Source organism: Mesoplodon mirus (genome assembly GCF_964341445.2).
Source record: "Mesoplodon mirus genome assembly, chromosome: 2".
Taxonomy (NCBI): Eukaryota; Metazoa; Chordata; class Mammalia; order Artiodactyla; family Ziphiidae; genus Mesoplodon; species Mesoplodon mirus.
This window is the reverse complement of record NC_138977.1, coordinates 105,198,253-105,212,713: the sequence shown is the minus strand read 5'-3', so window position 1 is coordinate 105,212,713 and position 14,461 is coordinate 105,198,253. Positions and strand designations below refer to the sequence as shown.

Here is a 14,461-nt window from a genome sequence, read left to right as displayed (position 1 = left end):
TTTGCAGGGCAGAAATTGAGACACAGATGTAGAGAAGAAATGTATGGACACCAAGGGGGGAAAGCAGCGGTGGGTGGGGCTTGGGGTGTGATGAATTGGGAGATTGGGATTGACATGTTTATACTGATATGTATAAAATGGATGACTAATAAGAACCTTCTGTATATTAAAAAAATCAACTGCATTGCTATATGCTAAAAATAGAAAATAAAATTTAAAAACATATAAATATTTAGAAAAATAATTAACAAATAGTGCAAGACTTCTACACTGAGAACCACAGAACATTTCAGAGATAAATATAAAAATTTATATAAAATATAAATTTACTATCTGACCTTTTTTTTTTTTTTGAAAGGCTCAGATAGTAAATATTTTTGGCTTTGTGGTCCAAACAGTCTGTTGCAACTACCCAACTCACACATTGTAGGGTGAAAGTAGCCATAGATAATATGTCAAAGAATGGATATGGCTGTCTTCCAATAAAACTTTATTTACAAAAAAACAGATGTGGGCCAGATTTGACCCTCAGCCTGTAATTTGCCAACCCCTGGCTTAGATTATTGATTCTAAACATTTCTTCTATTTTTATATAACCATTCTAAAGCCAAAAAATTATTTCTTATTATTGCCTGAATAAGTATATACCATGTTCATGAACTGGAATACTCAATATGGTTAAGATGCCAAGTATTTCCTGTTTGATCTTGAGATTCAACACTATCCATTAAAACTTAGCAAGGTAGAAATTGACAATCCACCTCTAAAATTTATATGGAAATGCGAAAGACATAAAGTTATAGTAATCAAGACTGTTTAGTGTTGATGCAAAGACAGAAAAGCAGTTAAATGGAATAAAATAGTCAAAAATAGATGCAGGTACATAAAGTCCATTGATTTTCAATAAAGATATAAAGGCAATTCAGTAAGGAAAGGATAACCTTTTAAACAAATTATCCTGGAATGATTAGGTATCTTTATGGAAAGAATTTTCCTTGACCCTATCTTCACACTCTACACAAAAATCAATGGCTACAGATTTAAATGTAAAAGCTAAACCATTAAAAATTCTGTAAGAAAATATAGGAGAATATATTCATTACTTTGAGGTAGGTGAAGACTTCTTTATTAGGACACGAGACACTAACCTTCAAAAACTGACGAATTTAACTATGCCAAAAAAAAAAAATCCAATCCTCAAAAACCACGCTAAGAAATGAATGAAAAAACAAGCTACAGACTGGAAAAAGTATTCACAATAACATTTATTGGGACAAGTATGTTATCCAGAATATGTAAAAAGCTCTTACAAATCAATCATAAGAATATGATTGAAAAATTGATTCAAAAAATAGGGCTTCCCTGGTGGCTCAGTGGTTGAGAATCCGCCTGCCAATGCAGGGGACACAGGTTCGTGCCCCGGTCCGGGAAGAGCCCACATGCCACAGAGCAGCTAAGCCCGTGAGCCATGGCCGCTGAGCCTGCGCGTCCAGAGCCTGTGCTCCGCAACAGGAGAGGCCACAACAGTGAGAGGCCTGCGTACTGCAAAAAAAAAAAAATAATAATAAAATAAATAAATAAAGATATACTAATTGTCAGTAAGCATAGAAAAACAACATATTATTAGTCATCAGGCAAATGCAAATTAAAGCTGCAAAATATGTAATATGTTAGGGTAGATATAGACTGAACAGCTTAATATATTAGGTTGAGGAACAGATTTAGGAGTCAGGGATAACTTATATATGTTTATTATTATTATTAAAGTCACAACAATAGAAATGTTCATGCAGTGGTTTCTGAGAGAGAAGAGAGGGTAGAGGTCAAACTTTGTGAAAGTTAATTTTGAAGGGATGTTTCATAGAAGAGGAACTCATGGAAATGATTTAAAAATACAATTCTAAATGTTGGCCAGAAGGTGCAGGAATTAGAATTGTGACACATTGCTGACCAGAGTATAAAATGTTACAGCCACATTAGAAACTACTTAGCAGTTACTTATAAAAAACTTACCCTATGATTTATCTCCACTTTGTGGTATTTACTCAAGAGAAATGAAACCATATGTTTACAAAAGGACTTGTACAGGAATGTTCATAGCATTGTTATTCCTAATGGTAAATAATTAGAAACAACCCAGACGTTCTTCAGTAGGAGAATAAATAAACTGTAGTATATTCGTATAATGTAACATACAATTTAAGCAATAACGTGAATGAATCACAAAAGCATTATACTGAGTGAAAGAAGCTGCCACAAAGGAATACAAACTGTATAAAGTAATAAAAATATTTAAAAAATTAGAAAAAAGAAAGAAAGAAGAGAGAAACCAAACCAAAAAAACAAATCCACCCATGATAACAAGTGCTAAAAACTATACTAAAAAAAAAAGCAATTTGAACATACAAAACAAAACAAAAAAACAAACAAAAGAATACATAGTGTATGATTTAATTTATATAAAGTTCCAGAACAAGCAAAATTAATACATGGTGATAGAAATTTTATTTTTGAAAGTAGTAGCTTGGCATGAGAATGGGGAGACTAGATTAACCAGAAAAGAGAAGGAAGGTGGAGTGGTGGAAATGTTCTGCAACTTGATGGGGTGATAGTTCTAAAGTATACACATTTATATGTATATGTATGTACATGTGTATATGTAAATCAAACTCATCAAACTTAAACTATACATTTAAAAGTATGATGAGACTCTGATGATGGATTGGTTGTGTAAGCATTATTGGAGGTGAGAACACCCATGGGTTCTGTACGTCAGTCTTGAACTAATGCTGTTATAATATATTTAGATAGGAAGCAGCCAGTGGTGAAGGTTGGTAGGGAAAGTTTTGAGGCTAAAGTGTGGATTATCAACTATAAGCAATGCTGATTCTAGAGAAATTATTCTACATAAAGTTTTTCTGGTTAGATCTGTTCAAAATTGAACTGCTTTTTCTGCTTTGCCTTTCTTACACTGGCATGGGATGGAGAGATTTGGATGCCAGGGTTAAAACAAACAGAAACATAAAACATAGTTCTTTGCACGTATCCTGGCAATATTTCCATTAACTGTACACTCTTGTCTTCCTAAACTTATTAACAAAAATGATAGAGTTTAAAGCTCTTATATAAAGTAGTGTGAAAATATAGAATATTTCACTGATAGTGATTACAGTATTCATGTTTTCAAACATAGTTGTTGCTCAAGAATACCTTACTAAGACTTAACATCTTCCTGAAACAGATTAGATACTGAACAGTCTGAGATACAGAAAGTTTTTAAGCTGAGTCACTAAATTGGATTTTTAAAAACCATCCAGAGTAATAAGGTCCTTTTAATATTGCCTAGAATAAAGAAATAAATTTGCCATGCTTAACTTAATATTAATGTTTTTATCAAAATATTTATTCTTGAAGGAACTTCTCAATGTTTATCTTTGCATTATTTTATTTATGTAGAACTTATCTATTTAATGCTTTTATATGTTAATATTGTGTTTATATAACTTGTGTAATTTTCAAAGCATTTATTATTGTAACCCCTAATACTGCCAAGTTCTTGACAATTATAGCATGATGCTTTGAGCTTTGTGGTTTTTCCTGAGTTCTGCTTCTCTTCACTGTACCTTCAAATAGAAGAGCTATGTTGTGCTCATTTCTCTTCTTTAGTCTTTGACCATCCCCTTTCTCCTCCTCCTTAAAAAGAGAGGTGGAATACTTGCTATGTTCCAGAATGTTTTCTAAACATTCAGCATGAATTACCATGTTCCTAAGTGCCAAACGTGTGTTTGAACAGACATCTCGTTGTTTGACTCCCCATGTCATGTCCAACATTAAGAGGTCCGTCAATTACTCAGAATTACTTTCAACTCACCAATTTAGGGGAAAAAAAGACAATGTATAAGATGAAGGTAGAATAGGTGATTATTGGGTTACTATTCTATAGGGTAAGTAACATATTCCAGGGTCATAACATTACTAAGTGCTGGAAAAAGATATGATTCTAGGAATTGTGATCAACTTTAAAGTAAAATATTAACCAAATTTGCTTGAAACCACCTAATACATGTTCATTCATTTATTTATTCACTCATTCATTCATTTTCCTTGTCATACACATAGTTTCACACACATCAATACACATCTACATACAAATACGTGAAGTATATTGAATGTCAATTTTTGTTTTCTCCGAATTTCACCTGAAAGTTCAAAGCTGAGAAAATAACTAAGAAGTACTTCCATAATCACAAGTGAAGGGAGAAAATTAACATTTTCTGAGTACAGTTGACTCTTGAACAAAGTGGGAGTTAGGAACACCGACCTGCACACAGTCAAAGATCCATGTATAAATTTACAGCTGGCACTCCACATCTGTGGTTCCTCATCCGAGGATTCAACCAACTGCAGATCGTATAGTATGGTTGGAGGTATTTATTGAAAAAAATCCACGTATAACTGTATCCCCACAGTTCAAACCTGTGTTGCTCAAGGGACGGCCATACTTCGTATGAACCAGATATCTTACTTGTGTTATTTCATGTAGTCCTTTCAGAAAGTTTGAAAAGGTAAATATTGTTATCTCTGTTTTACACCAGAAAACTGAGACTCAGGTTAGGTGACTTGCTGAAGGTTGAAAGCCATAATGAAAGCCACATCTGATGAAATCCAGAATCTGTGCCCTATTTTGTACTAGATGTTGCTTCTCCAAACCAGTATACATCTTCCTGGGGAGCTATCCTTTTGGGTGATGACAGCCATCTTTCCGTGTATCTGTGTCATATTGGGAGTGTGCACTTAATGACATCTGCCACCAAATAATTTTGATTTTAATAGGGAGTGCATCAGAAGGAATCTAGCTGAAGGGACCTGGGAGGAATAATGACATGATATGTGAAAGTTAAGTACATACTTTAGTTCATTAGTGTCAATCACCACACTTGTAAATCCAATGACAGGATGTCTTTTTTTTTTTTTTTCGGTATGTGGGCCTCTAACTGTTGTGGCCTCTCCCACTGTGGAGCACAGGCCCCGGAGGCACAGGCTCAACGGCCATGGCTCACGGGCCCAGTCGCTCTGCGGCATGTGGATCTTCCCGGACCGGGGCATGAACCCGCGTCCCCTGCATCGGCAGGCGGACTCCCAACCACTGCGCCACCAGGGAAGCCCGACAGGATGTCTTTATTCTCATTGATGCCACCATTTTCCAGAGCCTTCCTTTATTAATGCAATTATACAATTCATTCAGTGATATTTGTTTTATTCTCGTTGTTGTTACTTTCCAGATTATGCAATGACAGGATATTTGAAAAGAAATACAATTTTGTAAAGCTAAGGCTTATTAAGTGATTGCATTACTTTTCTGTGACATTTAAAGAGTATAATACTATTTATAAGTAAAAGGAAGTTCAGGAGAAGAGCCAAAATATTTTATATTTTTCAAAGACCTGATGTTAACATTGAGGAAGTAAATAGCCTAAAATGATATCCAAGGCACTGCCACATCTTTTCTCTGAAAAATAAAATAAAAGACCATTTTAATACCATTAGACTGTCTTCTGTAAAATTTCCTAGATTTTTCTAAATTGCTTAAAAAGAAATAAAATACTTTTCTGGCATTGGTGCAGAAGGTCACACTCTACTGAAATCCCTTTAGTATTTCTGATTAAAAAGCTTGAAACTTGCATTGAATGAAATGTTACATTACAGAAGAGACTTCTAAAGAGGTGCTCACACTATTCACTTCTGGCTGTAATTTCATAGGTTTTTTTTAAATCTGAAGAATGTTAAGTATTCATTTTCACAGAAGGAAAAATCAGAAGAGACTCATAGGCAGCAGGGAGGAGGTTTCAAAAATCTTTGCCTTTTACTTTTCCATTTCATGCCAAATTGTTAGCTTCTTTTTTTTTTTAATTGTTTTTTGTTTGCTTTTTAGTGTGCATTTTTTACTTCTTGGAGTCATCCCAATCTGCCCTTCTATCAAACACACACTACCCTCATAGCCAACCAAGCCCATTAGGACAGGTAATTAATTAAAATTATATTTAAAATAAAAATCATGGAATTTAAAATTTCCATGTGATTGTACAAAGTTTTTATCACTTTGAGACTTTATTTCATTCCAAACTAATACAGATGTATTGGCATTATTACAACTTTTAGCTTGCAAAGTGAAGTGTTGATTTGGGAGAACTGACTTTGTATATAGTATCTATTGAATGTCTTTTACATGGACCTAGTATATTTACTATTTGTGTTTTAAGAGTTTATGCCAATTTATGGCATAGGCAGACATGATCCTCAAAAATTTATTTTGATTTTTAAAAAATTGCTAAAGTATCTTAATTATTAGTAGCTTTGTATTTTTTTTTTATTTTGTTGTACACCTTTTCATTAGTTCTCCTTATAATTTTTTTCTTTTAATTTACAACATGTCATGGTACTTAAGGCATGTCTCTTAGCAAATACCTACCCCAAATTCTGAATGATTAGGACAACATCTTATGGTTCCTTTAGGCTATTGGTCTTGGCCTAGTGAAAAAATGATATGCATAAGAAGCTCTTATTAAATCAAAATTAAATTATATTCTGATTAATTGATTATCTGTAAGCAATTATTATTAACCTATTCAAAGTTAAGACCATATATTCTACTATATCTTAACTGTCATTATTTCCATGACTAAGTCCTATAAATTAAGCACTAACTTTATACTTTCTATTAGACATCAATTTCTTACATAAAATGAATCTTTGATTACTCTACCTTCTTTTCCATGAGTTCTGGGGTAATAGTTGTGTCCATAGCAGAAGTAAAAAAATTTGTTGTGCTGGGTTTTTGTGAAGTTGAAGGAATGAAAATTCCTGTATTGGCGTGCTTAAAATTTATCATTTCTTTTTGTAAATATGGTGACACTCCTCCTGCTGGCTATAAGGGTGAAAAAAAAATTGGTTACAGGTTCAAGGACAAGGTCAAAATTGGGAAGAATATAAAGCAATAGGATTGAGAGGCAAAGCAAGGATTTTATTTGAGAAGTAAATACCTTTATTAATTTTCTAGATTATAATCTATCCTTTAGAAAGACTATGAATATATGCCAGCAAACATGGATGTGTCTTAATACCTGACTTTAAATGAGTGTACCTAAGGAGAGTATCTGGCATATAGTAATCCTCAATAAATATTTGATGAGCTGAGTGAATTGAATCTTGCTTGGAAAAAGATTACAGGGGGAAGGAGTAATAATTGTGTGGAATAATAACATTTTCATTAAAATGAACAGTACTGCAGGGACCTGTAACTTGTCAGTTGCTGATTTACAGTAGCTAGCAAAGTGTGGTAAGGAAACTTACCATCACAGCAATTTCAGGAGCTGTGCCTAGGAAGGGATCAAAGGCTGGTTGCTGCTGTCCTCTCGGCATAACCTGAAAAATTGTAAAGCTTAAAAAAGTCTAAATTATTAATTGATAAAATATATTGTTTTGCACCTAAGGCAGTTAAACCCTTCCCAACTTCTTCAATTAGCTTCTTAAAAACAAACAAAATAATTTAGATTGGAGAAAGAGAAAAGCAGCTCCTGACTCTGAGAAAATGGACTGACACAATAGCTCTGCTGCAGTGTTTTCAGGAGCTGTCCTGACATTCTATTCTGGACCTTCATGTTGTCCTATTGTACATTAACAATCCTACAGAACACCAACATCAGACAAGGTCGCATCTGAACATGATGAAGTACAATAAAAACAACACCACTTTGTAGTCTTGTCCAAAGCAAGGTCCCTGTGCAAGGCATGAAATACCAGGCATCCTTAGGTCCTGGCTAATCTGAATAATTCCTGTTTCTTTACCAGTCACAGCCTTTGCCTCTCTCCATTGTTCTTACCTTCTAGGTAAGAATTGGAAAGTTACCCAATCACAGAACTACCCCCACTACTTGAGAACACCCAATCCAAGGTGAACCATCACTCCTTTAACTCTTCCCAAAATCACCTGGCACAAGACCAGACCCTGTAAGAAGTCATTCTAATACCTTCCTGTTAAGACACCCCACAGTTCTCCATGGTGTGTGTTCTCCCTTGTTACAATGAGTGGATAAATCCAATTTTGTCCAACTAGGGATGTGTTCCTGGTGGTTTTTGGCTAAAGGGCATTGATAGATTTAATAGTTTGTGAAGCAAGTAGTTTCAAAAGTTTTTTTTTTTTTTTTTTTTTTTTAGTGAAAGGTATACATTTACTTACAGGTTCTGCTTTTTGTGGAATATATCCAAATTCAGTATAGAATGGCATCTGTCAGAATTTAGAAAAATGCATTAGGTTTGCTCTGATGATTTGTGTCATAATGTGGTGGTAAATGATTACTGAAATATATATATATATGTATATATATATATATCTTATACCATAGTAAAGACTTTTTTGAAAGTGTATATGTTCTAGGTGGTAAAAATTATTGTTAAATTACCAAGCATCCTTTTACCACCATATGATTTCTGGGGTAAAACTCTCCCTTTCTCTTTAAATTAATATGACTTCGTTGGAAGTACTACTACCAGTCATTTAAAGCATAATTTTCAGTTTTCTCTAATTGGTTAGGCAAGACTTAAGTGATGATAAATTTAAAAAACAAACTAATTTCCATTCTAATTAAAATCTAGTTATGTATGAGACACCTGAATTTATTTTAGAATTCTACCAATTTATTGCAGGTCCACAAAACTCAAAATAATGTTACCTAATTTTACCTCAAGATCTGGTGATCATAAGTGCTTTGTATCATGGTAGCTGTTTAAAAAAATAATAGCCACATGTATATGAGAAAAGGGATGCTGGTAGATCTTTAAAAATTAGAAAACTTCATTTTCCAATATGATTCAGATTTTGGCCTCTGATTTGACTGAAGTCCATTCACTGACTTTATTCTTTCAAAATTCAGCCTTGGAGTATATTTCCAAATTAGTGACATGTTAAAAAAAGCACTATATCCTTTTATGACCACCAGTTCAAGCTGTTGAGTTCTTGCACTAAATATAATTAGATATTCTCTTCTCTGAAAATTTACCTTATCTTCTTTATTCTCAGGTGGAACTAGTCAAACTAAAATCAAACACCTGTAGTACCTGCTCCTCAAACAGCAGCTGTCCGGTTTGCAGAGATGACTGTACAACTGTTTGTTGAGGCTGTTCCCAGGGTAGGAGCATGTAAACTGGGTAGTACAGAAGCATCTATTTGTAAACAGAAAAGTACAGAAAAGCTTCCTTTAGTGCAAGACTTAAAACAAAATACTCTCTAATATCAATATTGTATTAAAGCTGATTTGTATTTAGCAATTTTATGAACAAAAGAACACATAAAGCAGTCCTTCCCAAACTTTAGAGTAAACTTGTATTGCAAGTGACACTGGACTTTGTTTCAATGTTGCTTGGTCAGACACATTAGGAAGTAGTGAATTCAACTTATAACAGGCTTTTTAAAATGGGCACCTTGGACTTTATATATAAATTACTTTGCAAATATCTAAGAAGACAGCCTGTGCAGCATTTTCCATATATATATATATATATATATATATATATATATATATATATATATATATATATATATATATATATATATATATATATATATTGTGGTACGCGGGCCTCTCACTGCTGTGGCCTCTCCTGTTGTGGAGCACAGGCTCCGGACACGCAGGCTCAGCGACCATGGCTCACGGGCCCAGCCGCTCCACAGCATGTAGGATCTTCCTGTACTGGGGCACGAACCCACGTCCCCTGAATCGGCAGGCGGACTCTCAACCACTGTGCCACCAGGGAAGCCCTCCATATATTTTTTTGAGACTGTGTATTCTGCAGAACATGGTATTAGAAATTCTACCATAATGAATGAATTCTCAGGAATGTATTTCCTTTAATAATTGCCATTTTATTAAAACAGTCCATAAGTATTGTAGAATACTTCAAAAATCCAGAAATAGGCAAGGAACAAATAAAATCACCTGCAATTTCACCACCCACATTATCATGTATTGGCTTGCACTTATGTCTGTATATGCATATGTGTTTATAGAAAATGAGGATCATTGTACATACATGGGGTTTTGTGTGCTATTTTCTTTCCTTGTATAATTAAATGAGACCTATTGGATATAAGAGCTAAAAAAACGATAACTGTGGTTTGAGAAGAGGTATATTTTGTACAGTGGTTCTTCACCCTGGCTAACAATCAAAAACACTAATTGAACATTTTAACAGATAATCAGTTTTGATCTACTCATGGGGTTTTGATTCATTAGGTGTGGGGCAGGGTACAGGCATTTGTAATTTTCAAAATCATCACTAGAGATTCTAATGCAAAGCCAGGCTGTAGAGCCACTGGTTAGGTGGTTAAAGGAAGGGTGAAGAATTATATTCTAACTCAGCTATTTATTTTCATTAAGATTGGGAACTTAATCTCATAAAGACTTAGTTTCTTGATCCTTAAAATGAAGTAATTCCACTTGTCAGGTATCTAACTCTCTAAATGCTGTGGCATAGAATGAGATAATGTCTAGAGGTAACTTTTGTTTTATAATAGAGGTGGACAAAATTACATAATTATGATTACACTAAAGCCAAGTGGTGTACTGTTTTACAAAACGGTCAATATTCTGCTGGTGAATAATATCATTTATCCATGTCCCTATTTCTTTGAGCCCAGGATATTATAAAATTAACTAGCCAAACATTAAGAGGGTTTTCTATATTATTTTAACAATTCTTACTAGTTTGCATTCATTTTTTAAAGGTTCTGTTATTTAATGGAAATCACCACCATTTGACTGTAATATTGGAGTTAAACTGAAAATATACAACAACCTGGAAATATTTTGAGCATAACTCAGAAAAATTCTCTCTGTATCATATGGTATTTTAACAGATTAATGCATCTTTTTCTGAACCAAAATTTAGGGTTGGGCAAAGTCAGCGCATGGTATTTCTCCAGAGTTTTTACCAAATGCCAGCATTCTAGGTGCAGAGAGGACATAACCTAAGGCTTAGTGAGCTCTTTAATTCCCAACACAGTAATGTTCTGGAAACTCAGGGGTCCTGAAGAGTCTCAGCTGGTCTTTCTTTTGGAACTCTTAAGTGAGCCTAATATTAACAAACTGTTACCAGCCCAGCAGTGGTGGTATCTAGATCGTGATAGTACTGTACATGTTTGTAGCCCTGCTATAAGAATCAGAGCTATAAATATAGAAGAAGCATTCAATGGAGAGGGTATACAGCAATCTCTGTATAGGAGTGATGACATTCCTTTCATTTACCTGTGCTTGTTGATGAGGCATTTTGAGGGAGAACACAGAGGGCATAACCTGCCAAAAAAGGAATTATAAAAAAGTTATACTTGACTTTTTAATTTAAAATTCCAGAGCTGTTTTCTTTAGACCTAGCCATATAAATGTATAATTTGTATTAGCAGACTTCTATGATGACAAAAGGTCATCTATTGTGTGTACCATCATTAATGCAAATTGCCCTTTTTTTAAAGATGATATTTCCCTAGTTATCCTTTCCAAGACATGTTTTAACACTTTTGATTTGTCCTAGACTGCTGACTTAAATAACATTTTTTATGGCAGAAATCAGAAAGATAAGGAATTACTTCCAGTGATGGTAGAAACATATTATGAGAAAGAATTCTTGCTCAATAACTCCTGTCTTATTTCAAAGCTGGTTCATATTCTTTTTCACATTCCATGTGCATTATCTCTCTTCTGGGTAACAAGATGGAAGAGGCTCGACTTACGTTATTAGAGCCCTGTTGAGTCTGTGGTGGTGTTTGAGGCTGTGAGGAGTCCAGCCGTCCTGCCTGGGTTTCTTGGGCAAAACTGACCTGTCCTGGGAAGGGTATCTGATTTGGGACCAGTCCAGCAAACCGGTCGAGAGTTGATAAAGAGAATCGGGAGAGTCCTGGAATTTGAGCCTGCTGCTGCTGTTGTAGAATCTCAGGGAAAGGAGGAATCCATGAATTAAATGGACCCTGGGAAGACACAAAAGAAAGGAAGCATTTCTCTTTCATTTCAAAAAGAATTTACAATCACTCCTGAGCAAAAAGGAGACAAAATGTAAACAATTTCTATATTTCCATTGCTCCATTATAAAAAAAAAGGCAGATCCTGGCACATTGTGAGCCATGCAAGCAGCAGGAACAATGCTAAATCCCCAGTGTTCATAATGTGACATATGGGGCAGAATTAGGTAGATAAAGGCTACAGTTTTTGCAGTTGCCAGACTGGTTTCAAATCTCTCTCTTTTTTTTTTTTACCACATAGCTGTGTATGATTTTGTGTAAAATGGTTAATTTAAATATCTCATAGTTATGAGACTTTGTGCCTGGCATATAACAAGTTCTCAATAAATAAGTGTTCACCCGATTATAGTTTTTAGTTTAGTCTTCAAACAAATGGTAGTTAGAATATATAGGACAAATTCATAATTTAAAAAATTAAGATTTTAGAAATAGAATCAGAAAACATTTTGTTCTCGTACCAAGTACCACAAGAAATGAGTGGCAGAAATGTATTCTTGAAATAATTATTGAGGTAGGGGTACCTGAAGCCATAGTGGCTGAAGCTGAGCATTATTAAGATTCAGAAGTAACTAGAGAAGGAAAGATAATATGAAAACAAGATTACTAAACATGCTAAAACTATTAAGAATGTTTACTACAAATATAGCACAAGTCAGAGCTAGCTGATCATAATTTCCTGTTAAAGGTGAGATGTTTTCTCACTAAGCTTAAAATAAATGACAGTGATTAGCGGTTAGGATTTAACTACCTCTCCCTTGCTGTATATGAGTTTGCACAACTTTAGCCCATTCCAGTGATCTAGTTAGTCATTTTATGCTCTTAAACTCCTATTTACACCATATCAGGTGTTATTAGAACAAAAAGGTATACAAGAATCTGTCTCTGCTTTTAAAGAATTTGCAATCAAACAAGGGAGGCAAAGTAATATTCTAGAAACAACTTGGTATACAAAACAAACATAAACATTGGAAACGCATTTGGATATAAAGAGCTAGTGGGGAGAATTGCAGGATAAATCAACAGAAAGCTTTTTATCTCTTCCCCACTGTGTTTCTATAAAACAAAGAAATAAAAAAACGGGGGACATTGTTTTAAGTATTTAAACTAACCTCATTGCTGTTGCTTGCAGACATAAGGCGCTGTGGAAGAAGCTAAACAAAACAAACAAACAAACAAAAAGAAATGGTAAAAGAAGTCTTGTTATGGGTTTCACACAATGATTTCAATTGTACCATGACATCACTTACCGGGGCTGACATTGTGGCTCCCAGTATCCCAAGAAAAATTATAGTTTTCATTTTCAGATGAAATATCTAGAAAACACGTTGTGAAGCTTAGCTTTAAAAAAGATTTTCTATGTAAAAATCATGATAACAGTAAATTAGCTAGTATTGTTCAATCAGAAGGGTAGTTGGTGGAATTTTACAGTATTTACTTATATATTAGGATTTAAAATAAAAAAGGTACATTTATAAATATCTGTAACAGAACTCATTCTTTTTCTCAGAGCAGCTTTTTATAAAAACCAAAATTGTTTGCTTTTCGTTTTAGCATTCCCCAAATAACTCATTTGGTGGCATATGATGTAGTTGAATGAATTTATTAACAAGATGGCCTCATTCCCTGTGCTGTTCTACATTGTAGGTAGTGGGTCCTTTGGACCATGGGAGGCCCATGACTGGGGTCAATGAACTAGGTCTTTATTTTTATAAAATTTTAAACAATTTTATTGTCTATTTAATGTGGTGGTAAGAATGCCACAATAAAGGTCTGACAATAGCAGTTCAATACCAGGTAGTGTCGATTTAAAAGTCTAATAACATTAAAATATGTTAAAACTAAGCGATGGAGTCAAAATTTTTCTAATTCAAGGAAATAGTCTATAAAATTAAATTGTAATACTGATTTACAGTCTAACCTGTGGAAATATATTATTTCTTGTCCTCCAGATTTGAAAAATCCTAGTTTTGCCCTAGTTCAAATCATTGACCTACACAAGCATTTAGGGTGACTTTGGTAGTTTATGCTGCAGAGTTGACTGATTTGTGTTCTTAAAATTATGAAAACAAAGAAAACAAAGATTTGATATCTTACCTCACTTTTTTACCTATGAAGAGAAATCTAGACTCATTCAAGGTCTGTGTCCTTTTTATCTTTTGACTCTGCTGCTTGGAGCTTCTCTTAAATTTTAAAACCCCATCTTTAGAAGAGGAGGACCAATCATTTTTCAAAGGGACCAGTGATTCAGAGGGCTTCAGACAATGGCTTAGCTAATAACCCCTTTCCTAATCATCTAGGTTGTATATGGATTCCCACAGTTTTAGTAATGTCATTAAATTATCCTCAGAAATGTTTCCCTGTGATCATTCCTGGCTTCTGCTTTGGTTATGACTA

General features: G+C 34.2%; 1 protein-coding gene across 1 annotated transcript; it reads right to left on the bottom strand.

Annotated features, from left to right (window-relative positions):
- Positions 1-6,498: 6,498 nt before the first annotated feature.
- LOC309812461 (odontogenic ameloblast-associated protein-like) lies at positions 6,499-12,111 on the bottom strand (the record flags this gene model as incomplete). Its single annotated transcript, XM_082636252.1, has 7 exons — positions 11,783-12,111; positions 11,301-11,348; positions 9,115-9,219; positions 8,237-8,284; positions 7,351-7,422; positions 6,764-6,925; positions 6,499-6,528 (listed from the first exon to the last, which is right to left on the bottom strand). The coding sequence occupies exons 1-7, from the start codon at positions 12,053-12,055 to the stop codon at positions 6,499-6,501; spliced, it is 738 nt and encodes a 245-aa protein (XP_082492378.1). The 5' UTR covers positions 12,056-12,111.
- Positions 12,112-14,461: the final 2,350 nt, after the last annotated feature.